The 27,285-nt window shown below is 41.8% G+C and overlaps 1 protein-coding gene across 5 annotated transcripts in view; it reads right to left on the reverse strand.

Annotated features, from left to right (window-relative positions):
- Positions 1-7,098: 7,098 nt before the first annotated feature.
- Positions 7,099-27,285, reverse strand: part of LOC146009657 (E1A-binding protein p400-like) — a 106,827-nt gene continuing 86,640 nt past the window's right edge. For 3 of the 5 annotated variants that reach the window (XM_083150119.1, XM_083150114.1, XM_083150111.1), the window contains 8 exons: positions 23,628-23,814; positions 23,252-23,400; positions 21,182-21,376; positions 20,933-21,092; positions 18,293-18,414; positions 17,556-17,708; positions 11,716-11,793; positions 7,099-8,838 (listed from right to left, as the gene is read on the reverse strand). In XM_083150119.1, coding sequence (XP_083006245.1) covers positions 8,566-8,838; positions 11,716-11,793; positions 17,556-17,708; positions 18,293-18,414; positions 20,933-21,092; positions 21,182-21,376; positions 23,252-23,400; positions 23,628-23,814 — 1,317 coding nt within the window. In that variant the 3' untranslated portion in view covers positions 7,099-8,565. The remainder of the gene's footprint in view (positions 8,839-11,715; positions 11,794-17,555; positions 17,709-18,292; positions 18,415-20,932; positions 21,093-21,181; positions 21,377-23,251; positions 23,401-23,627; positions 23,815-27,285) is intronic. The other 2 variants (XM_083150125.1, XM_083150116.1) reach the window with 1 other exon arrangement.

A 27,285-nucleotide genomic window follows, 5' to 3' on the forward strand; every position in this document is an offset into this window, starting at 1 on the left:
CCATTTCCCTCTATCCCTAACACCTTGTCTCTTTCATGCTTTGAGGTGTATTTAATGCTCTGACTGCGAGCTATGACGGCAAGTAGTGCCGATAGCTCGCTGTCAGATTATGCAATGCCCTCCCCTTCACTCACCATTTCCACCTTGCTGTTTCCTTTTAGCAAGGTGGTAATGGCGATTATGGCCATCAAAACTGCGAACCTCGTTGTTTTAGGGGATCTTCGCCGCCCTCTGATGGTGAGGATTCTGGCAAAACATTGCATACAGTAAGGGGGTTGGATGGCGAGGATGGCTTTTCCTCACCGCAGCATTGAAAACACCTTTATCTCTTTCTGACACCCACTTACTTGCTCATCTCTTTATATCTCTTCTCCAGGCTAAATACATCTGCTTCAATGAGAGATAAAGGGTAAAGTACCAGCCAATCAACTCCCGTCATTTTCAAACACTGGAGCAGATGTATTAAGCTTTAACTAAAGATAAATGCAAGGGTGATAAGGAGAGATAAACGTCCAGCCAATCACCTGTGGATGCGATTTTTTAAGCGCGATTGTTACCACAAATCACACACTATTACTTGTGCGATTGCAGGAATGCAGTTTTAGCGACTTTAAGTGATATTGTTCACAGGGGGCTGATTCAGCATCATATACAAGCAAGCAGCAGATGCAGCCACAGTGTGTGCTTACATTTTTGGATATTTTGAGGATCTCTCACAGCAACATTGGCACGAAGAAGGGTTAAGGCAGTAGTTTGGAGAGGGTCTGCAAACCAGGGTGGTGCCAGACTCAAGAAACTCTGCAAATTCAGTCTGACCTAGAGTCCAAATGAAGAATTTGAGTACAAAAAAAATAAAATGTGTTCCTTTAAAGTGATTGGTGAGGGAATGGTCAGCTATTTGTAACCAACCCCCCCAAAATACTTATGACTCGTACACTTATCGCACTTAATAAATTACATTGTTAGCTTGAAAGTTATGGGAACAGACTAGGAAAAGACTCATACAGTAAATGTTTTTTTCCACTACTGGTAGTGAATTTGCTAACCCACTGGAAATTGCAAACCAGTTTGCCAGTTATTACACAACTGTGAATAATATGTCATCTGATCTTTCTTACCCTCAACCCAATTTATCTTTTATTCAATCTCTTGTTTCTGATCTTGACGTTCCATCTCTGATTGACAATCAGTTTAAATGCCTCATGGTTCTTCCAGGAGGTTGAGATAACAAATCAAATCACTCCCCAGTGGGAGTAATGGCTTCAACAATGCTTTTTACTCCTCTTTGCAAAACCAGCCAGCCTCTAACTCTGCGATAATTAAAAGTCTTCCCTAGGTTCCTTCCAAAGAGAAAGGTTAGAAACTCAAGCCATGATTTTTCCAAAACCTGGAAAGACCCAGCTTATGATCAGTATTAATTGCCCTAGTGCAATACTGGTGATCACTAAATTGATTGCTGCTCGACTCAACGTGCATCTACCAGCACTAATTCATCCAGTAGTGTGTTTAATATTATCTATTTGCTCTCTTTTTCCCGTAGTAGTGTAAAAATCCTTTATTCAAGAAGAAGTCGACTTTTTACCCTAAACATAAGAAGGGTTGTTTTATTGAGAGTTTTGAACGATTGGTATGTAATGACCTGGATAGAATCAAGTTCAAACCAGATAAAAATGTCAATATTACTAAAAAGGAACGTGAGGCCATAAAGAGTCTGCGGGACAATGACAAGATTGTCATAAAGCCCGCGGATAAAGGGGGCAGTATCGTGCTCCTGGATGTGGACGATTATAACGGCGAGATCATTAGACCGCTATCAGACTCCTCTACATACAAGAAACTCAGGAGCAATCCAACTGAGAATATAAGCAGTAAGCTGTCCACTTTCCTTAAACTTTACACCAAAAAAGGTGTGATTACAACATCAGAGAGTGAATACATTATGATCGAGAGACCGTCCATTCCGGTAGTATATATACTACCGAAAATCCACAAAAATAAAAGTAAGCCACCAGGGCGCCCAATAGTGGCCGGCACAAATTCCATCCTTTCAAATTTATCCCACTTTCTAGACAGTCTCCTACAGCCTCTGGTACAAAAAAGCAAGTCATACTTAAAAGACACTATTGCCACTTTAAGTATTTAGGAAACCATCAAATGGGAGGAGGGATGCACATTAATAACATCTGATGTGACATCCCTCTACCATTATTGAGCATAATAAAGGCCTGCAGGCCATTAGGTTTTTTCTTGATCAGGAAATAATGGATGAAGACAGAAAAAACTTCATCCTAGAAGGCATCCTTCTTATACTTACAAATAATTACTTCTGGTTTCAGGGAGACTACTACTTGCAGCTCACTGGTACTGCAATGGGCACCAGGCTGGCACCAAGCTACGCCAATCTTTTCATGGCGTGGTGGGAGGCCCAAGCTGTTTGGGAGGGCCATCCCTTTGGTGCCAGCCTGGTGCTATGGCGTCGATACATTGACAATATTGTATGTATCTGGAAGGGGGAAGAGAACAATTTAAGCTTGTTTTGTGAACATCTAAACTCAAATGATCTAAATATACAATTAACCTTTGATAAAAGTGTTGAATCTGTGAATTTTCTGGACCTTACTATATATATATATAGAGAATGGTTCAAGAAATCAAGAAAACTAATTGCAATTCCTTCATCGGTGCTGAAAGTAATCACCATCGATGTTGGTTAAAAAGTGTACCAGATGCCAATTTCAGCAGATTGGCAGGAATTGTTCCGACCTAGATGTATATGAGACTCAAGCTATGAACCTGGAGAAACAGTTTCTCAGTAAGGGGTATCAGAAAACTACCATCGAGGATGCAAAGAGAAAGGGAGAAGTTTAATACTAAACAGGGGAGTTAATAATCGAAACACCATTGTTAAGCAAAAAACTGCCATGCCGGAGGTTATGTTCATCACTAGGTACACAAGCCAGCATAAACAACTGGAACAAATCATTAAAAAACATTGGGGAGTTCTGACAAATGATCCTTTATTGACGGGACATATCAGTTCAGACCCGAAGTTTGTGTACAGAAGAGCCCAAAATGTTAAGGACACTATTGTTAACAGCGCAATAAATACACCTTCACCTTTAACCCGTATAAAATCGAAGGGATTTTATAGGTGTGGCATATGCAGTATGTGCCTCTCCTGCAAGGGATCCATTAAATGTATACAGGAGTACAGGTCATCACAAACAGAAAAAGTCTATACAATTGATGATTTTATCACCTGTGACACAAAAAATTGTATATATTTATTGGAGTGTGACTGCAAAAAACAGTATGTTGGAAGAACCTCTAGAGCCCTAAAAATTAGACTGGCGGAGCATGTTCGAAATGTCAAAAAAGGCATAGATTCTAATAATGTGGCTGAACATTTAAAAAAAAAAAACATCAGTGTGATATAAAACACCATGTTTCCTTCTGTGGGATTAAGGTGATAAAATCACATTGGAGGGTTAATGATGGTGATGTGAAATTGGCACGCACTGAGATGCAAACTACATATACCTTGAAAACATTATCACCAATGGGGCTCAATTTGGATTTTGAGCTCAAATGCTTTTTATGATATGATCATGTTTTTAATGAATATTTATCAATTGGTTATTGTTGCTGTTTGTATTGTGTGATTAGTATATTTATCAGCTTTTAACATCTATTATATCTTTTACATGTAACTTGAAAAATTAATGGGCTCCGATGAAAACAATACACTTCCTGGTTTGCGTTCCAAATTGCGGCTCAACTATGCCACATCCAATGACAATGCCTCGAGAAAGCAACTGGAACACGCAGTGTGGTCCAAAAGCCGGATGTTGATAAACCTTCCGCCGCTGGGTTACGTCAGACGGCTCCAGGGGACGAGCGTCCGCGACGGTGCGTTCCACATACCGGATGTGGACATCACTTCCGCCGCTATGCGGTAGGCCACAATGAACTGATTGCTTTTGGCGCCGTGGGATAGGGAACAAAGTAAATTATGGCTCCGGATCCACGGATTATGCAACCGGATCGACACTGATATATGGTTTGTATTTTGAAGAATGCCCGCATGTAAAATTATGTATTACTGGAATTGTATGACTTATTTATATACTGTAGATATTCTGTTCAGTTTGAAGTGACTACATTATGTTTAGTTTAAACTCCGGAATAATCCGGTTCCGTATTTTTTAATTGTTTATTCAATTTAGATGGTCTGAACAGGTATAAATACCTGACAGACACCTATGTCCTCCACACCTTGAAAAAGGACCTTGCAGGTCCGAAACGCGTCGGTGTTGTGGAGTTTTTATGGTTCCAGTGCTTCCAACCCCAAACTTTTGACCCACAGCCATTTACCATCCATGGGAGAATAACCTATCTCAGCACCCGGGCGAGTGAGGTATGGTGATGAAGTAAGGGGGAAGTGGCACTTGGATACCTTCTTATAAAACGAATTTTATATTGAATCTGTATCCTTGGATCTTGGAATAAAACCCTGTTTTTGACTTGAATGAACACCGGTGTGATATTCCTTTGCTGTGATCCAGAGGTCCCAGGAGAGAAAGAAACCTTTACACGAAAGTAGGGCCTAGTGCCAAGGTGAGCTCTTATTTCATGGGAATGTCTGGTGTGAACTAAAAGGAAAGAAACCTTTATGGGCACATAGGGCCTGATACTCAGGTCAGTAGAGAAAGATCACGGTTTATCTTTATTCATTCAGATTACCTAAAATCCTTGTCTCTACCTTCATTATCTATTTTATGTGTGGTATCCATCTTGGATCGAGATTCTGACCAAGGAAGGAAAGGACAGAACACCATTTTGTTTCCTGACAGCGCACTGTTGTCCACCATTTGTGTATTTTGTGCTTGTTTAGATCTGGGGGTGGTATCCCAGGGTGGTACGAGGTGCAGCAGCCAGGTTTGGCACGGTTATACTTTTACATAATTCTTTTTCTGTACATAGAATTGGTTATATATACGCACGGTTATATCAAAGTTTGATAGTCGCAATCAGATATTTTCATCTATTTTGGCTCTTTATAGTTCCCCTTCTGCTAGACACTTTAACAATAGATATCCATCAGATACCTTCCCCCTCGCTAACGGTACTCAAGGGTGCCTACCTTCACCCTTAATTTTCATGCCATACATTGAACCCCTTGCTGCTATCCCTAGAATTTTCTAGGATTGAGATAGATCACTTTCATAAACTATGTCTTTTCACAGACAACGTTCTTCTATTTGTTACTGACCTGTTGTTTTCTTTACCATGCTTACATGATTTTCTTGAGTTTCAGTACAGCGTCCTACTATAAAATTAAATACGACATAAACATATGCGCCTTCCTCTTCATCTTTTTGATTCGCTTATATTCTCTACACTCGCTCTATCCATATAACTGGCAAACTGGCTCTATTTAATACTTGGGCATACAGAACCCTCCATCCACCGATTGTTGACATTGATTTTAAACCTCTTATTGACCAACTATTGGCTCTGACCATTTCGAGGTTATCTTTTGAAATCTCTTAGTTGGGCCGACTTGTGGCCTTTAAGATGTCCCGCCTTCCTAAGCGTATATATCTGTTCTGTGCGATCCCCTATACCATTCCTAAAAAGTATTTTGATTAATGTAGATCCATCCATATAGGATATGTGTTAAAAAAAACAGCCCCCTAAATTGGCTATGTCCAGAATGATTTTACCTGGGAAGAGGGGCGGCTTAGCTCATTTGGATTTCGCTTTATATCAAGAAGCATGCTTATTAGCTCAAATCAAATTCTGGCTTGTATGGTCTTTTGCCCTTAGTTGGGTATCGAACAAAATAATAGTCTGGGTTTCCCTTTGGAGAATGGATACCTCATCAACATATTAGAACAGCAAATTTAGCATTCCTTAACAACCCTGAGTTTGGCATAGATTATTTTTCTATATCTCAGGTTATACCTCTCCTATCCTGGCCATTTCATTACAAGGTATTTACTAGACTGATTCTTAACCTTAATCTTTCCTGTTGGTACTGGTATAGTGGGGTATATGTTAGATGGTGCCGTTTTGCTCCCATTTTCTCTTTTACAGGAACGATATTCTCTCCCTCCTTCTAAATTACTCCATTATCAACTTCATCCCTGGTTTAAGGGTTTGGCGTACCCTACGGGTTCTACAGGTCATCACTCTCTATTAGAGTCCGTAACTTAAAATGATGTACAAGAGGTGATATTACTGTACCTTTTGGTATAGGTTTTTTATTTTTATTTAAAGCATGCCCCTAAAGCTAATGCCCAATCCCAGAGGGAGCGTAATCTTAGGCTTTCAATTTCTGACTCTCACTGGGAAAAAATGTAGGTCACATAATAATCGTATGTCCCAATGCCTGAACCAAGTTACTCCATAAGTTATATTGAAGTCCTGATAGATTGCATACATTTTCTCCTTTTTGTTCAAAATATTGTTGGCTAAACAGTGAAGTAGGATATGTTTATCATATGTTTTGGTCCTGTACTGCTCTACACGATTTCTGTCAAGAGGGTTTTTTTTTTTTTTTTTTCTAACAAAGTATTGACTCTTCATCTCAGTCCTCTCCTCCAGTTCTAGCTTCACATTCCCAGATGTGGTCCCCATACACCATACCTATGTATTGGGTCCTATTTGTATAGCGGCAATAGCCCAATCATGAAACAAACTGCTCCAGCCTGTTTCGAAAGTATTTCATAAGGTTAGTTTGTATTTCACAATGGAAACAGTTTATGCTGAACTCCTCCTCTTATGAAATGGTTTGTCTGGCATGACTATGTGACCAGTGGTGACGGGGCACAATTTATATCCAATCCCTATTAGTCTTGTCCTTGACAATTTAATTTAGAAGCTGATGGTTGATGCTTTGCTCTTGCTAATGTTCTTAACGTTCATTTTTATTAGGTAACATATGTTGGAATATTACATATTGTCATGTTTAGTTATGTTTCCCTCCCTCCTTGCTCCCTTTCTGTACCCTCTCACCATAAAATCAGTGTATTTTTTCAATGAAAATTTGATGTGGAGAAAACACCCCAAATAACTTCACAAAGACACAGTGGATTTCTTTAGAAAATAATTATTACAAAATAAACAAAATGGGAGAATCAAATGTTATACAATTTCAAACAGTAATTTTCACATTTAAGCATTGCATCTTGGTTCTTTGGAAGGGTGCAAGAAAAGTCTGACAGAATGCCTTGGACCCCATCATAATGTCCTGTATAAAGTCCTGTTTTATACCTGATGGTTACTTCAAAAAGAAGTTACTGTGCAAACAGCGAGCCCTAATTTGCAAGCGGGCACCTGCAATTGTATTACTGCTGGTAACACTGGGCACTACTCATTGCTCCAGTCCCATCCAAGGGGGTAAAAAAAAAAAAAAAAAAAGCACACACTAACTTTGTACTACAGCTCCTATCATCAGATCAGTCTGCTGACTAAGGACATGTAGCATATGTAATAACAACTTAGCCATCTATTGCTAGAACATAATTGATACTATACAAGAAAACACACAGCCTTGCATTTCTATACATTACGGACATACTGGTATAAATTAGATTTGAACATATTACTTTTCATGAAACTGCACTGAAAATCAAATTATTCTAATGGCTAGTTAATAATAAAGAACCAATGCGAATACATAACCTATTTGTCATTAGCAATGAGTTGTTTCCTCTTCCAGCAGTAATAGACTTTATATCTGTGGACTATTAGGTATTAAAAAAAAAAAAAATTAACATTTTTTGAATAATTCGTGTTTGTATAAAAATAGCTCAGAGGCCGATTTCTACATTTTTTTTAACCTGATTTCCAGAAACCTCTACAAAATCAAGAGGCTGTAAGTGACATAGGTTATGCAGTCAGACCTACAAAGGCCACACATGTGAAACCTGTTATTCCAGTTATGGCTTGTTTTTCCCTATGCAGTCACCCGAAGATGGGAGTATCCCCTCTGTGGCTATATGAACAGGTAGGCACCATGCGCACCCCTACCTTCCGAAACATGTATATGTGGGTTATTACCCAGCATGGTGCTTCGATTTACTTGTGCTATGGTGAATAATGGATATCATTTGTGCATACAGTAACTAATTGTGTGTACTTTAAATTCTGCTATCAGTGCCCACACGACCCCACAAGAAGCCAAACGTTTGAAAGTTTTAACCAGTAGCAGGAGGTAGGACCTAAACATAGCGGATTTGTTTCTGAAACTCAAGACGATCCAAGGGAGCTTAAGCTCAGGTATTGTACTTGGACAAAATGAACTTGCAAATATTTTAGAACTATAGTACTCATAATAGGCTCTGAAATACATGCACTAACTCCTGTAGTATTGTGATGAAATAAGAGTTCTTTGAAGTGAATGTATATGCCTGACCTGATTTTAGGCACTTCAACACTGAAGGATCCTGTAAAGATGTGTTGTTAATTGTCCATCTAGAACTTGACTAAAACCAGAACAAGGCATTAAATATAAGAAAGATTGCTCCTTGGCTACAATCAACCTGTCCTACGCAGCTCTCAACTTGGTTTGGTGGGAGCTTTAATCCTCACTGTCTGTGTTCGGACTTGTAACTTTGCATGCTGGTTCTGAGTATCTATAGTGCCAGGTATGGTTGCAGTGCTCTGACTGGAGGAAGCCTGAAGTTGTGAGGAAGCGGCAGCGGCCATCACTTGCTGATGAAGGAGCTTTTGTTGCACTACATGAGCTGCAGCTGAACCAGCTGGAATCACTTGTACCTGCTGGTGTCCTGCAGCTGTTGCTTGGGTCAAAGTTACAGTCTGTGGTTGAACCTGTGGTAAAATATACAGGTAAGCAGTTAAACTGAATATAAAGCGACAATAAAATAAAAGATTTAAAAAAAATGAATAGTTTGAGCTAGAGATCTACTGCAAAACAAAGAATTTGTTACTAATAGAATATAATCCTTTTGTTTAAAAAAAAATAATAATTAAGAATGACACAAAACAGCAAATGTAGCATTATCTAACAAATCGAAATCCATACAATAAATATGGTATGGCCATCTTCGCTCTTGCATCTCCAATAGTTAACCCCAAGAGTTGAACAAAACAATATTTCTGCAATAAGACTAGCCTGAAACACAGCAAATTAAACACACACCATCTCAGCAAGTAGCTGATGTAATTACAGATGTGGTGGAGACCAGATTCTGCAGTTAAGATTTCATATTTGGTCACACTTAACACCTATTTATATAAACGGATTGGTAGAACAATGCACAAAAATACCACTAAAGCCCCATACATACTGTACTAAGCGATACTTCAAATGATATTCCACATTCTGAGCTATATAGTTTGTAATATTTAGAGTTTACACATTACTTTAACGGTGCGTCTTTTATGACCAACCACAAGCGACCCCCCCCAAACATCTACACATGCAGCTCAATCCTTAGTAAACTACTGTTCAGAAGTTTGAGGTCACCCAGACAATTTTATGTCCTCCATTAAAACTCACTTTTATTTATCAAAAGAGTTGCAAAATCAATAGAACATATTCAAGACATTGCCACGGTTAGATAGGATTTTTATTTTAAATAATAATTGTCCTTCAAACTTTGCTTTCGTCAAAGAATGCTCCTTTTGTAGCATCTACAGCATTGCAAACCTTTGACATTCTAGCTGTTAATTTGTTGAGGCAATCTGAAGAAATTTCACAATAAGCTTCCAGAACCACCTCCCACAAGTTGGATTGGCTTGATGGGGACTTCTTGCGTACCAAACAGTAATGCTGCTCTGACAAAATCTCAATTGGGTTGAGATGTGGTGACTGCGCTGGCCACTCCATTACAGACCGAATACCAGCTGCCTGCTTCTTCCCTAAAAAGTTCTTGCATAATTTGGAGGTGTGCTTTCGGTCATTGTACTGTTGGAGAATGAAATTGGCTTGCACAGCGCTGTCCACAGAGTAGAGTATGGCATTGTAAAATGGAGTGATAACCGTCCTTATTCAAAATCCCTTTTACCTTGTACAAATCTCCCACTTTACCAGCACCACATAAGCCCCACCATGCTTGACATATGGCGTCAGGCACTCTTCTAGCATCTTTACACTTGTTCTGCATCTCACAAATGTTCTACTGTGTTATCCAAACATCTCAAACTTCAAATTATCTGTCCATAACACTTTTTTCCAATCTTCCTCTGTCCAATGTATGTGTTCTTTTGCCCATATTAAGGTTTTCCTTTTATTGGCCAGTCTCAGATATGGCTTTATCTTTGCCACTCTGCCTAAAAGGCCAGCATCCGGGATTCACCTTTTCACTGTAGGATACTGGCGTTTTGCGGGTATCATTTAATGAACCTGCCAGTTGAGGATCTGCAAGGCATCTATTTCTCCAACTAGATACTCTAATGTACTTGTCTTCTTGACCAGTTGTGCACCGGGGCCTCCCACTTCTCTTTCTACTCTGGTTAAGGTGCCTATACACTAGTAAGATTTAAGGTAGCCATACACACGCAGATTTATCTGCAGATCTGTCTGGTTGGAACAAAAACATGGTTATGGATGAGAGCAAATGACAGTTGACCATTTGCTTGGAAAACTGACAAACTGTCACTCATCCATAACCATGTTTTTGTTTTAACCAGCCAGATCTGAAGATAAATCTTACTTGTGTATGGGCACCTTAATCTTCAGATCTGGCTGGTTGGAACAAAAACATGGTTATGGATGAGTGACAGTTTGTCAGTTTTCCAGCATTTCCAAGCAAATGGTCAACTGTCATTTGCTCTCATCCATAACCATGTTCTTGTTCCAACCAGCCAGATCTGAAGATAAATCTGCGTGTGTATGGCCACCTTTAGAGCCTGATTGTGCTGTTCACCGAGTAGTACACACCGTTGTAGGAAATGTTCAGTTTCTTGGCAATTTCTTGCATGGAATAGCCTTCACTTGGAAGAACAAGAATAAACTGTCAAGTTTCACATGAAAGTTCTATTTTTCACAAATGTGATGCTCCAGATACTCAACTAGCTCAAATGAAGGCCAGTTTTAGGGCTTCTCTAACAAGCAACCCTGTTTTCAGCTGTGCTAACATAATTGAACAAGGGTTTTAGAATCATCTATTAGTCTTCTAATGCGATTAGCAAACACAATATACCAATAGAACACTGGGATAGTGATGGTTGCTGGAAATGGGCCTCTATACACCCATGTAAATATTCCACTGAAACCAGACATTTTCAGCTAGTATAATCATTTACTACATTAATGTATAAAATGTAGCTCTGATTAATGTAATGTTATCTTCATAAAAGAAAACAAAATTTCCTTATTTCTGAAAGAAAAGCACGAAGATCCCAAACTTTTGAAAGGTAGTGTATGTCATCAACGGCTGCAAGTTCAGCAAGGAACACGATGATGTCACGGACTGATATTAACTAGATCGTACAGTTTGTTTACACTATATAGTTTGCCAGGAGTTCTGCGGGAAATTATTGATGATATCGTTCGTAAACTATATCGTCTAGTGTGTATCGGGCTTAATAAAAATTGCATAAGGAATACATTTTCTCCCCAATTTCCTCCTTCCTCTGAATGGTATGTGGTCATTAGTCAGACAGGCAGTAGGCAGACATGTTTTTTCGACCTGAAAGAAAAGGTAGCAATGTTTTTGAAAATGTCATAGTACAGTTGCTTACCTGCTGTGAAGCCGAAACTACTTGCTGGAGTGTTGCTATAGCAGCTTGCTGTTGAACCACCTGAGGGAGTTTGGCAACCTTAAAAAAAAAAAAAAAAAAAAGGATCAGGAAAGAATATTATACATACACATGAAAATAAGCTACTTCTTTTATGTGCACACTGTATATAAAAATAAAAGTTTGAATAAAAAATACTAATTTGGATTGTCCATAATCTGAAGCTGCAGTACTTTAGATGAAGTGACAGGGTTTGGCCCTGTGTATGAATCAATCCATCCATCCATATGATCTTTCTGTAGAGTAAGTTGGGTAAACCTGCTCCGCTAGAGCAGAACCTCCTACGGACACAGCAAGAGCTGCTGCATGAGCGCGTGTCAGAAATATAAAAGAAAAACCGCAGTTCCTTCCTATATATTATGCAACTCATAAGTATGCCAACAACCAGCGTTTGGCAACCAGTAGTGTATTTTAGCCATCCCCTGATCTCGGATGGTCAAGTCAGGGAACCAGTGATATTAAGCATGTGATATTAAGCTGGGATAGGTTTTTTATTTTTATTTTTTATAACATGCTTAATATTCCCGATCCCCTAACGTGTCACCAAACATTGCTGACTGGAGCACCCATCAGCAGAACCGCAGTGCTGTTGGTTCAGGGGATCACCCCCACTGGTGTATGGGCCCCTTAACTTTTAAATCTAACCCATATACAACACTTTGTTTTAGATACTTAGAATTGCCACTGGAAGGAAGTAAGACTCTTATGGGCCCATCAGTGTCTTGGTTCCTTGGGGAAACATTCCAAACAAGATGGGACTTTTGCAAACCCATAGTAGCGGTCTCCAGCCAAAGCAGACACAGGCTGGATGCTTGACTCTATTGGAGGAATGCAATCATGCCCTTACACCGGGAGGTGGTGTAACCCTTATCTGCTTCCCCTTCTGAAGCTCTATCAGTTTGACCAGTGTGGAGACTGATCTACCCAGAGCAGGGGCCCATGCAGGTTACACTGGGACAGGTATCAGTGTTCATTATAGCACTCGCCATCTTTGAAAACCCATGCAGTTCCTCTTCCCTGCCTGGGCTGTCACTGTCTGCTGTAGTGCTTCTAGCACAGTGTGGTCTATATATCAGCACTGATATACAAACCAGACCTGTGCTAGAAAAACGTGCAGAGGGGTAAATAAAATTGACTGACTAACTGCTCCCCTTCTACTTCCTCTCCGAGGCAGTCTTGTGTAATGCTTCATGGGTTGTTGAAGAAAACACACTTCCGAAGAGGAGGTTACACAACATACAAACGAACACGTAAAACAGTTCTGAAAAACATTGAGAAAAGAAGAAAAACACAGTAGAACAAGTCACACAAATGACCAGGAAGTTCCAGAACACACAGAACTGGAACAGACCCAGGCAGGAACTACCAACCAAGTAAAGTTAAAGTGAAAACCCGAATGTGTGGAAATGGAAAAAGGTGAAGCAGTCGAGGCAGCTAAATGAGCCTGTCGAATTGTGAGGGGTATCCACCTGGCAAAGACTTGTTTGGTAGCGAGCCACCCAGGACGGGCAGAACCATAGAGCAGAAACAGAGAATCCGACTTGTGTATAGACTCCACCATAGCAACGTAGATGCGAAGAGCACGTATTACATCTAGAAACCTGGACTCCGCAGAATCCTCCCAAAAGGCTGGAACCACGACCGGCTGATGGATGTGCAAGGCCATCACAACCTTCAGAAGGAAGGACATACTTGTCTGGAGTTTTGCTCAGTCTTCATGAAACACCAAAAATGGTGGGCGACAGGACAAGGTGCTCAGCTCCAAAGGCGAGTAGCAAAACTGTCTTCCAGGTAAGGTATTTCAATTCCACCTCTTCCAAAGGATTAAATAAGGAAGATGGGAGGAAGGCCAGAACCACATCCAAATTGCAAGGAGCTGTGGGAGGATTGAAAGGAGGTTGAATTCTCAACACGCCCTGGAAGAAGGGCTGTACCTGTTACAATAAGGCCAGTTTCCTTTGAAAGAAAATAGAGGGGGCTGAGACTTGAACCTTGCAAGACCCCAGCCAGAGTCCGGAAAAAAGGTCATTCTGCAGGAAAAGGAGAAGGGCATATTTGAACTTCAAGGGACAAACCCAACACCCCTCACACCAGGCCACGTAAGCTCTCCATATACGATAGTAATGGACCAACGTGACCGGCTTTCTGGCCCACATCATGGTAGGTATTACAGCGGCTGGAATCCATGCCATTAAATGAAGACGCCTTAAGTCCAGATAGACGAAAGGGCCTTAAGACAGTAGGTCGTCCATCAGGAGAGTCATGAGAATCGTGTACCAGGATTGTCGCGGCCAATCTGGCGCTATCAAGAGAATGGTTACCTGCTACCTGTGAATGCACTGCAGAATCAAGGCAACAGCAGTGGAGGGAAAAGATAGATGAACTGGAAGTCCCAGGGTCCCGTGAAAGCATCCACTGACACTGCCTGTGGGTCCCCTGTGCGAGCACAATACAGGGGCAGTTGATGGTTGTGGCGAGACGCCCTTCATGTCTATCTGTGGACACCCCCACCAATGTACCAGTTTCTGGAAGATCTGATTGGGTGAGGACACCACTCCCCTTGATGGACGTCCTACTGACTGAGGTAGTTGGTCTACTGATGGAAGGGGATTCACATAGTTTTCTGCTATCTGCAGGAAAGGGATATGAGAAAAATCTCTGAGAGACCTGACATTTTTTTATCAGAACCGAGAATTCTTTAAATGATCATCTAACTCAGTTGAGGTAGAAAATGCAGCTGAGTTTTCTGGGTTTTTTTTTTTTTACCAAAAACTGAGGGTTGTTCCTCCACTGCAACATTTAAATGTGATTTTATCAGCCTGGATTAAATCCTCCAACCCCTGAGAAGCCACCTCCAGCTGCTCCAGAAGTGCTTGTTCATCAGGGTCCACAAATTTCCCCTTCTCCAAATCGGGCATTTGACTGACATCATCAGTGCCTCTAATAGAGGACTTTGAGGGAAAAGCCTTTTAGTTTGGACCAAAGAAGGCGGGGGGAGGGGCAGAAGTTATTGGAGTTAAGGACCTAGTTAAGTCCTTAACTGTTGAAGTTAGGTCAGCTTGCTGGCTCCAAGCTGGCTCCAAGGCTCCGGAAAGCGGCGGGCAGTGGCGAATGTGCAGCGAATCCTAAACAGGATTCGCTGCACAGTCAAAATTCTCATTGAATACTGCCCTAGGTCTTCATGTATAGATAAATGGTGTTCAAATGTGCTGCATATCTTTACACTGCCATAAAGCCCTCTAGGTTAATATACCTGCACATTGGAATCACACCACTTACCGTTTCAAAATCAATATGGAATACTTGTAAGCACTCTCCCTATCCCTCTGTGAGGTGGACAGCTCATAGGATAATTGAGACATGACATTAGACCAGTGATGGCTAACCTTGACATGCCAGCTGTTGTTGAACTACACATCCCGGCATGCCCTGCCTCAGTTTTAGCCTGGCCAAATAGGAAAACGGTAGCAGGGCATGCTGGGATGTGTAGTTCAACAACATCTGGAGTGTCAAGGTTAGCCAACACTGCATTAGACAATTCAAGAGGCCCAACCTGGTACCTCCGAAGCGGGGGCCAGAACCGGGGGGCTTACTGCACATGTATCACACAGCAGAGTATCCTCAGACTGAGGTGTACATTTTCTGGCCTGCGGCGGTGTGACTTAAGGTTGTCCGTGAAGCGCGTTACACGCAGTGGCGACCGTATCCTCTCAAGACAGTGGTCCCAGCAGCCAGAGACCCAGGTGCGAGCCACACGCAGCTGCGACGGGTCCCTCCGGCAGCACCCTCGTCGCAGGCAGCTAGGGGCAGGGTGCTACCTCTGCCTGTCCTCTTGCTGATCACTAAAAATAAAAAAAAGCCCAAGAGAGCACGTGACGTGCCCAGCTCCTGCAAGGCATAATCTAAGACTACCTGGGAGAGGAAGTAGAGGGGGAGGGGTTAGTTATAGTCAATTCTATTTAAAGTGCCCATGCTCCATGTGGTCGCCCTTCTATTCCCCACTGTAACTCCTAAGCAGAAAAATAAAATAGGTAATTTTGCGCATAGGAATCAATTAGATTGTGTTTATCATTTTCTAAGATGCAATGGAGAAATTGTAGATAATAGAATCTGACTGGCTGCTATAAGCAAAATCACCTATTCTAATTTTTAGATGTTTTAGAGGGGTATTCAATCCCAGCCGCTATATCCACCTGCGGAAATAGCGTGAATCTCACCTATTCAATGCTGCCATTACCAACAGCATTGAAGGCAGTTTCCAACAAAACAGATCCGACTAAAAAAAGTTGAACCTGTTTTGTCGGAAACGGCCGCAGATTGTCGAATTCATTCCAGCTGTTGCCGATTCGTCGACCTTACAACACTCGATAGCTAGAACATTGAATTACGACTGTCGAGTTACTGTCAGACTAACCGAAAAGGGCTCGGGATTGTTGGGACATTCCGACACTCCGAATTCTGGATTGAACACCCCCATAGTAAATTTACACCTTTACCCTTTAGGGCAGTATTCAATGAGGCTGATTCGCCATTTTCTACGGCGATTTTTGTGCTATTTTCGTGCTATAAGGCGATTTTTTGACTAAAACGGTGAATCACCCTATTCAATGACCAGATGGCGAATACATTTCAAGGTTTTTATCGCCATGATTCACCGAGTAGCAATCGCTATCTTTTTATGGTGAAGTGGAATGTGAACTTTTAAAATAAAGTGTTTTGTTTTTTACATTTGGTGTCAAAAAATCAGGAATTTTACTCTGAGGAGGGGCATTCTATTTTTATTCATGTGCTGTAAGCACATGAATATATATTTAATAAAAAAAAAAAATAATATATATATATTTTTTTTTTACACAGAGCAGCCAGCAGAGGGCCGGGAGCCGAGCCACTCATTAGATATTCATATATTCACTGCACCCGATCATTACATATGCACAGTCGGGTGTAGTGAATACCCGGTCCCCTGTTGGCTATCCCGGGGGGCAGCCTGTGCTGCCTGGCTCCCGGGGAGCCCACCTCCCCCCCACAAACGTTCTGGGGCAGGCAGGGAGACTTCCATCTCCCTGCCTGCCGCCGTCCTCAGGCTCCCTGCGGCATCGCCGCAGGAGTTAAAATTTGCCGGTCAGGGGCAATGAGCCCCTGACTCATTGAATACTGGAGCCGGCAAGGCTCTGGAAAGCGGCGGGCAGTGGCGAATGTGCAGCGAATCCTAAACAGGATTCGCTGCACAGTCAAAATTCTCATTGAATACTGCCCTAGGTCTTCATGTATAGATAAATGGTGTTCAAATGTGCTGCATATCTTTACACTGCCATAAAGCCCTCTAGGTTAATATACCTGCACATTGGAATCACACCACTTACCGTTTCAAAATCAATATGGAATACTTGTAAGCAATGTTCCCTCTAATTTTCCCTCTAATTTTACGAAGGCTGTGTGCGGCTAAAGATTTTGGCTGTGCAACTTTGGAATGAATTTTACATTTTTGTGCGTCACTTATATATAACTGGAAAATGACGTTCAGCATTTGTGTTAACTTTACTTCAAAATTATATTAAACATTTAAACATTCAAAATACAGTACACAATGTAGTTAATGGGTGAAACACACATTAATTGAGTCCACAACTGCAAAAAGGGACCACTGCTGCTTTGTGCGCTCAGTTGTAATGTCTGTGCGCACGCTCGTCAAGGAGTGTGCGCGCGGTGCGCACAGCTTAGAGGGAACACTGCTTGTAAGGACCAAAAGCAAAGATCTTGCTTCTCAGATTTAATGAAATTACCTGTATTTGCTGGCTCCCAGCTGCCTTCTGTGCCTGAGTTAATGAAGTTGTTAGGAACTGAGTTTTAATTGCTGGCTGGCTGGTATACGTGACTTTTTGCTGCTGAGATGCAGTAGACACCTGCGGCGTGGTTATCTGGAGGGAAAGGTAAGACTGAGCATTAAAAGCCCAGGGGAAAAGCAGACAGGAAGAGATAAACATAGCTGCCAATCAAACAAAAATATACATACATTACAGGAGTATATTCATCCTAACATGCAATCTTGTAGTATTAAGAGAGTATAACCCATAAACAAAGGGGTCTTAAAATAGGGTGTGGTATAAATCACCGACAGTCGGGATTCCGACAGTCATTACTCAGACGTCGGAATCCCAAATGCACAGCGGGGTGAGCGCAATGAAGCCCCTTGCAGGCTCACTGCGCTCGCCACGCTGCGGGCACGGTGGCGAGCTGCGCTTGCCACCTAATTTTATTCTCCATCTATGGGGGTTGTGGACCCCCACGAGGGAGCAGTTGGGATTCCGACGTCGGAGTATTGACAGTCGGAATCCCGACTGTCAGGGAGCCGTCCGGCACCCTTAAAATATGTTAATAAAACAAAGTATCTTAGATAAAAACAACATATGCATACATTTATTATTCAGACACAATGAAAAAGTAAAAACTAAAAATTCTGATACATTTCACAGAAAATTTATAGCAGAGGAAGGTTTTGGGGATTAAGTACATAACTTACCTTCTGTTGCCCTAAGGCCGCCTGTGTCTGGAGAGCTTTCTGCTGCTGCTGGGTAGTGTGGTGCTGTTTCAGCTTCAGCAATGGCTGCATATGCAGTGGTTGGGCCATAACAGTCTGTCCTCCTAAACCATCACATAACAAGGTAAATATACGGATTACAAAATGCTACACAAGTATTTAAATCCATGATTACCTTTGTCCACTGATAAGAGAACAATTCCTATATCTGAACAGGAATACATGTGTGGTAGCCATTACAGTATATACACACAGATAAATGCTATTATCATATTTGAAGAGGTGAGTGAATGTAGGTATACATTTGTATAATACTGAAGATTTACTTTATTTACTGGCAGCAGAGTAGACCAGTGATAGAGTATTTGTACTTCTAAATGTTCTTTGAAGCTTACAGGGCACACAGAAACAGGTCACAGGGTTAGGACCCCCAATGCTTCGATGAAAGGGATTAAAAACACTGAAGACTTGTTAAGTCCTAACAAAAAAAGGAGCCATTGTTGCCAAGACATTGGTTCAAGTTCATACAGGGGTATGTAGGATAAACATAAAATCACTTGATCTACTTCGGCACTATAAGGGAACATGCAGTTAACCAGGAATCTGAGTCACTGAGACCTCTGCATACTAGGGCAAAATGGCCCCCTGGAGTGCAAAAAATCCTCTTATTAATGCTCGTGGTCATCACCGCTGGGACCCTGCTACATGTTTTAAGTAAGTAAGTTTTATTTATATAGCACACTTTCTCCAAACAGGACTCAAGGCGCTTTAGGACTAGCTGGTGTCAAGGACCCATTTTCCAGTGCACCAGCCAACAGAACAGTGTCCCCCATTGAAGTGATCAGTAATACCCCTTTCACACAGAAAATGAAAAATCTGGGTGAAGCAGTTCCACCCGGAAATTTCATTAAATACACAGGTTCTTTTTCTGTGTGAAAGGGCACACCCGTGTTTTAAATCCCGTGTCTCCGACCCTAGAACTGACCAGGGTCGAGGACACAGGATTTATGACCCGCGTTGACCCTTTCACACAGAAGAAATACCAGTGTTATTCAGCAAATTACCGGGTAGTAATTTGTTCTTTTGTGTGAAGGGGGGTCAGGCTGCTCCCGGCAAAATGACACGGCAAAATGACACGGCATTTGAAATGCCATGTATTTGCCGGGATTTTCAGACTTTTCTGTCTGAAAGGGGTATAAGAGAGCAGTGCTACAGCTGTTTTGCCGACAGTTCATAGAATGCACAGAAAAAAGTTCCTCTCTATGAACCTTTATGATGCTGAAGAAGAAACAAATATCGGTACTTGTGTAGTATCACGGCTCCCACGATGGGCATCGTACAGGGAAAAATCGCATCGCATGCGATCGGATGCGATGCAATGTCATTTTTCACTGAAATTATGGACATGAGTTAAAATCATGTAAAATGCACCCCAAATGTCATTTTTCACACTGTACCACCCCCACTATCAACGCCAACCCGAAGCGTGGCGAGCGGCAGCGGTACGCGTCCTATGACCTTTTCAAACCCCCACTATCCACGTCGGCGTGGAGTTGAGAATAGAAAGTGTGGCGAGCGCAGCGAGCCCTGCGAGGGGACGCGGATACCTTCACAGGTATCCGTGTCCTCTCGCGGGCTTCACAGGTATCCGTGTCCGCTCGCCACGCTTCGGGCTCGGTGGCTCGCCACACTTTCTATTCTCAACTCTACGCCGACGTGGATAGTGGGGGTATAAAAAGGTCGTAGGATGCGTACCGCTGCGCTCGCCACGCTTCGGGTTGGCGTTAATAGTGGGGGTGGTACAGTGTGAAAAATGACATTTGGGGGGTGCATTTTACATGATTTCAACTCATGTCCATAATTTCAGTGAAAAATGACATTGCATCGCATCAGATCGCATGCGATCTGATGCGATGCGATTTTATAAAAAATGCATAAAAACCCGGTAAAATCGCATCGCATTCCACTACATATGGCATGCGATGGGAGCCGTGAAGGTATACAAGTACCCAAATATCTTTAGGTTTATGGCAAATGAATGTTTTCATTGTAACGTAATTATAATTAGTTTATTGCATGAATTTTATATTTTACCAAATGAAAACCCTTTAAATAAGAAACCAACAGAACATCATCGAAACATAATATTTTAGCTACTTAACATGTACAATAATTATTCTAGGACTATAAATATTGTTTGAGGTGGGCTTGCAGGTTGCAAAAGTGAGTTCCTAAAACAGGATCACCCACGGTCAGTGATCAGCCTGACCATATAATGCACATATACAAAATAACACTTTCCATAAATCCTCAGGATGGAATGTCATCCGCTTCCTGGTGATCAGGATGACAACAGTCGAAATCCCAGTGATGGAATCCAGACTGGTGGCCACAACAAAGGCAATGGAATCCGAATATCACGGACACCAGAGTACCAATCTCCCAATTTGTGTTAGACAATTAAAAGGAGGGAGTGGGGATTAGGAATCAGGTAGGATGGGTTAGGGGGAGTAGGTAAGTATACTTATCCAGACGGTCTAGAAACCACCTTCATCTGTATGTATTCCCTCAAGACAAACGGTACTCATTGACATTCATACTCTGTCAATTAACACATTTTACCTGTTGCTTTATGGGGTTGGTTGATTGAAACACTGATCCCTGCTACTGTAACCGGAAGGGTGGTGACACCTCCAGAAGATACAACCGCAGATACCACAGGTGGCTTTGACAGAGCCACCTGTGCGGTCTGCCCTGGCTGCCCCTGGATCTGTCCCTGCAACTTAACACAGAGAAATGCATTAATTAAAGTAATCTAATCTTGGGATGTAGTGTCCCCTTCATGCTGTATATGACCAGATTTGAACTTACCAGGCGAGTCACCTGTAGATTTGCCACTGTAGCGCCAGTAAGGACAGCTCCAGCACGCGAGGCAGTCACAGTTGCTAACTGCTGCGCTTGTTGTGACTGAACCTGCACTTGTGCTGTGGTGCCAGTTAGTGTTCCTGTCTGTGCCACTTGCTGGGAGAGATGCAGCTTCTGCTTCTGTAACTTCAGTAATTGCTCCTATCAAAGAGAATCAACAAGTCCAAAATAAAGGTTTTCTGACCACTTCGTTTAGGTGCAGATTACTTATTGCAGCATGGCACCATTTACATTATGGCTTGTGTTACGCAAGACAAGTATTAGTTCCTTTATATAATTCACTCTGTTCTGCTCATCAGTACTTGAAAGTAGTCCTAATCATTTAATGTTAATTACTATTTCTTCTTCATCTACTAGGGGCCACAGTGACACTTGGTATAAAATGGAGAGGTCAGAGTCTGGGCAACAAAGTTATAAAATACTAGGTGATTCATCATGCCCTACGGGCACTCTTCACACCGTCGTAAGGGTCTCCGCCCCCTTAACCTGTAAACGCGTTTGAGGGAAATATGGTGACTATAATATGGAGGATTGTCTCCTGTGGGAGCTTGGGTGGTGTGGGTGTGTGGGTACTGCGGGTGAGGGAGGTGCGTTGTTGCCGTGGGTGGGTGCAGGGGTATTGCAGGTTGAGTCGGTCCGGGTTGGGGTGTGTAGTGTGTGGGTGCAGTTGTTCCACGGGAGGAGGAGCGGCAGGTGCGGGTTTGCCGCAGGTGGGGGATGGTGTTTAGTGGTGCTGTGGGTGTGCTGCAGGTGATGGAGTTGTAGGTGCGGGGTGCCATATGTGGGTGGTGTGGGTGGGGGATAGTGGGTGCGGGCGGTGTTGAAGGGATGAGCGTAGGGTGTGCGGGGGTGAGGGACAGTGTTTGGGCGTTCATTTAACATTCATTGCATGACCCCATACAGTACAGTTGGGGAAATCGCCTGATGTATGGGCACATTAATCAGTAGTGGGCAAAAGATAACCCTGGGGCCACGTGGTTGTAGCACTTGTGTAAAAGGCCTGTTGATCTGTTAATATGATTTCATTTATCACTAAGATTTAAAGTAATATGAAGCTCCTTCGAAGGCAAGTATGCTCTCCAATGTGGCTCCTAAAGATTATCAGGTTGCCCATTACTGACATGCGTGTTGGAAATGGTGGGGCTTTGCTCTCTCCCTGTACAGCCAGAACCTATGTATCCCTGGCGTTGAAGAGCCTGTAATCCATGATGTTATGTTTTCATATGTAACCAAGAGTGAACCTACATGGTTTGCCTATAATCCAGGGACGTGCAGTCACTCATTTAGTTTACAATAATACAAAGAATATACCTATGACACATTATGTGTGTGTGTGGGGGGGGAGATAGTCGTCTGTGTCCGCCACAGGGTTTGGCAAGGGGGTGTAGACGGCACCATCTGGGTGTGTGTATCGGCTGTGACCGCTGCAGGGGGTGTAGGGAGGGGGATACCGGCGGCGGCCGGCTGGCCGTGGTGAGTGGCAGTGCCTATCTGGACGCAGCCAACACCACACGTCCCTGCTCTAATGAGTTACCTCAAAAAGTGGAGAAGAAAAAAATGCATAGTATATACAAAGGCAAAGACACATCTTTGAGCTGAAAGCGTCTCAGTTAACTCATTTGAGCTGCTTTCAGCTCAAAAGCGGCCCAGTGTGTACAGGGCAGCGGTGAAAGCCAATACGCGCTCCCGTATCATCACTGCCATTATCCAAGGAAAATCGCTAAAAACTGCTGGGAAAGGCTTCGAGGCCCCAGGAATTTTGGACCCCATACTCCGCACTTTGCCACAGTGTGACCATAACAAGTCCCCACAGGAGTTACTTTACCATCAACAATATTTACATTTAGATTTTAGTCTGCACCAACTTTACATATGGCAGTGCAGCAAGTTACCACCATAGCAGTAAAGTTTCTTTAAGGATCATAAACCTTTCATTTTGTTTAATAAAGCTTTATCACATAAAAAAATTTAATCTGCATTCCAACTATTTTCTCATATACGCAGACTTGCTCTTACCTGAGAGATCTTCGTCACAGCCTTTATTTGCCCCTGAGACTGTGCCTGTATCTGAGGAACCTGCACTTGTGCTGCCTGTTGTTGGCGGAGAAGCTGGAATTGTGCAGGGGTGATGGTTTTGCCAGCAAGCTGAACACCAGTAGTGGTGGCTAGAAAGACAGTTGAGAAAAATTCACAATTAAGAGAGATGCATTACATTTATAGAGTGCAATAAAAATGTTGCTGTTTCTATGAGACTGCACCATAAAACGCATTTTAATTACTTACGACTGCTTTAAATTTGTCAGCAAGATATTATTACAGTTTATAGGGTGCCACAACAATGTGCAATGTCATATACTAGGAGACAGGAACTGAAAGAATAGTTTATATGTACCTGTTGTCACTTGTGTTACAATGGTCCTGGCTTGGGTTTGAATAGGAGTAAGGTTAGTAGAGACCACTGTCCCTCCAGTAACTGCTCGTACCCCTGGACTGGTTGCTATTGTCACCATTTCTGTGGAAGCTGTTGGTGTTACTGAAGTCCTCTGCTGAACCATTTGGCCAGTTGCTGTCCCAGTGTTCTAAATAAAAATAGCAAGTTTTTTATTACAATACCTCCAAAATATAAGTAGGACCAGCAAGATATGGACTAATGCAAATATCCAAAGACCATAATCACAACAGCATACCTACAGGACATATGGCATACAGGACATTTAGGTTCGTAAGAAGGCCATACACCTAAACATTTATTGTTTAAAGAAATAAGGCACACGGCGATGGTGTTTTGTTCTTCCACCGTTGATAGGTTTTGATGGGGTTCTCTCGTGGTCAGTAGAATATGTCACAGAGAGAAAAAAGGGGGATATAGTGTCTATTGATTCTTATTAAAACACACTCAGGGATAGAGATCAAGGGCCATTTAGTGCGTACCCTCACTCACATAGAGAAGGATAGATACCCGTGTATAAAGGTTTCTTTATAAGTTGTACTCCGTATTATACGTGTTGTTTTCCCTCCACCTGGTAAGTTTGTACACGTACCGTACTCACATCAAGTACGCTTTAAATACTCATATAAAGGTATCTTTAGATAACCAACGATCTTCTCAATCACTCTCTCATGAGAACGAACTCCAATATAGATTCAGGAGAAGACGCCAGATGGATATATCATGGGAAAACAAAAAGATGCAATATGTAGAGGGTCTTTAACCTTGTTATAGGGTAATCTAGAGGGACCCAGGATGCATACCTTAACTCACATGCAACAAAAAGATCCCACGTGCATAAAGGTTTCTTTTGTTAGGGTCACACTTCGTGGTAGAAAGAAAATGGTTCCCTCCACCGATAGAATTATAGACGTACCATACTCACATGTGCTACTTATGGATAACACATATAAGGGTATCTTTTAGGGTGCAGGCTTGTCCTTTAGATATGCAAAACTCAAGCACATGGACTCCAATGTATGATTTGTAAAAATAAAGAGAGGGTTCCTCTCAGTATAAAATATTTATTTATACATAAAAACAGGTGCATAAAAACAACAGAGTGGTGACTGAAAGATGGAAAAATGAATGGCAGTACCTAGATCCGTGCAGTGGCCACATGCACCGGAACTCCACCATCCAATACAGTCACAGGTTACAATGGTTGGCACCTCTCTCCACCGACGCATTTCGATAGGTCCTCCTATCTTTGTCAAGGCTGGAGAGAGGTTCAACCTGTAGGGATATTTATACAGGTCATAATGAGCAATCCAATTAGGTATCCGTGCACTTCCGCCGGAAGTGATGTCACAGTATTATCATACGTTCAGCTTAATCAATTATAGTTTTATTACTGATCGTGGGTAATAGATTTATAAAGTCAATTGTCCCCATTATTAATCCAAGGTAAATATATCAATGAAGCCCGAAATTTAAGTGGCGTTATCTGTGGAACGCATTAAGCAAATGGCGCTGGAACGCATTACGTACTTCCGGTTTTTAAACGGGTACGTTTCTCGTAGCTGGCGTCCACTTTTTTGTGTCAAAATCTGCATCAACTGTTAGGGCGCTGTTATGCCCTCAACTTACAGTGTAGAAGTCTCATTGTGAGATGCGGTCAATTATACCGCTCATACTAAATTCCGTTTGGAACGCATTTCAACATGGCGCTGGAGCGCATATTCTATTTCCGGTCGTTCATGTTTGGAACGCACGGCCATTTGCATTATAGAACGCATAGGTTCTCATGGTGTTCATATAAAGTGCATTAATGTATGTGCAATTTAGGATGTGCAAATTTAGCTGAATAAAAGTGCAAGTGCCTGTATATATCTCCCTTTACAAAAAATATAAAACAACATTAAAAACACATTGTAAACACTGATTAATATAAAAATATTTAAATGAACCACTTTAATTCAAAATCCACATTAAGGCCGTGAGGTGCTAACGTCTGCATATTAAAGATCCACCTCATTTCTTTCTGTGCAAGGGTAATATCTTTATTCTTATGCATCCAGTTATCTCGCACACTCTCTAGGCCCCAAAAGCCTTTTATATGTGCCGTAGGACATTGGTGAACTTCTTTGAAGTGCAGTAAGAAGGGGTGATCGATATTTCCTTTTTTAATATTTCTAATGTGCTCTGACCATCTCACTTTCAAAGTTCTAGTGGTTTTCCCAATGTAGCATTTGGAACATGAGCACATAATCATATAAATGGCGTATTTAGTGTTACAGGTCATGAATTGATCTATTTTATAAACATGATTGTTGATATTCAATTCAGTTGTTTTCCTGTCTGTGCTCTTGCATGCTTTGCACATCTGGCAATCTCCGCACTGGTGGAAGCCCTTGTTCCTAGTTGTCATTCCACCTGATGTGGACATGAAGGCACTTGAAACTACCCGGTCTTTGACATTTGGTGCTCGTTTATAAATAAAACGAGGTTTCTCTGGAAGTATTTGTGCCAGTGTCTCATCCCTTAGTAGGAGGTCCCAATTATCCTTAAAAACTTTTTCAATGTATTTGTGATGGCTAGTATATTTTTAAATCATTGCTGTACCATGGGTGTTCTCTAAAGGTTTTTTGGGTTTATCCTGAAGGAGATTTTCTCTAGGGATATCTCCCACTGCATTAATCGCATGATCTAATGTGTGGTATTTGTAACCCTTTTTTATGAATTTTGCTTTCATGATGTTTGTGCTTTCCTTATATGTAACTTCACTGGAGCAATTTCTCTTAAGGCGGATAAATTGCCCTTTGGGTACATTTTGAAGCCATCGATTCAATTGGTTACTCTTGGGGTCAATGTAAGTATTCGAGTCTGAGGGCTTTGTAAAGACACAAGTCTCTAGACAACCATTTTCAACATAGATTTTTAGATCTAAAAAATTCACTGTGTTTTTGCTTACATTGTAAGTCAATTTAATATTCAATAGATTCGTATTTAAAAATGTGCAAAATTCATTTAGTGATAGTTCGTCTCCATTCCATATAAAGAGCACATCATCTATGTACCGCCACCAGTTTACCAGGTTAATTACAATAGTCCAAAGAGAGCCCCTAATACACCTAGGGCCTTATTCAGACCTAAAAAGAACTATAGAGGGCGTAATCCTCCAAATGATCCAAAGCCCATCTACGATTGGGAAAAAAGAAAAGAAATACCTGTGTATCAAAGAGAACAGAAAGATAGACCGAGGGAACCCTATTATAATAGGAAACAAGACGATTGGACAAATAGATATCAATCTAGTAATAGATATGATCATCTGAAAGGGAACACTGAGGGAGAGGATTTTTTATCCAGAACCCGAATCCCCTGGAGGAATGTTTAACACAAATCCCGCCCAGAGTACCCAACCATCAACATAAAAAACGGGCAAAACGAGGGGGAGTTAGAAAACGGGAAAAAAGAAGAAAAAATCCCACATTACATTTCAGCCAGGAAAGTGATCCTGAGACTACCTCCACCAAAATCTTTAACTTGAGCTCTCATGTTCTCAGTAAGGATGAAACAGCAGTCCTTTAAAAGGGGCTTAAATTCTGCCCCAGTAATC

Source organism: Crinia signifera, chromosome 1, assembly GCF_055691185.1.
Source record: "Crinia signifera chromosome 1, ASM5569118v1, whole genome shotgun sequence".
Classification (NCBI taxonomy): domain Eukaryota; kingdom Metazoa; phylum Chordata; class Amphibia; order Anura; family Myobatrachidae; genus Crinia; species Crinia signifera.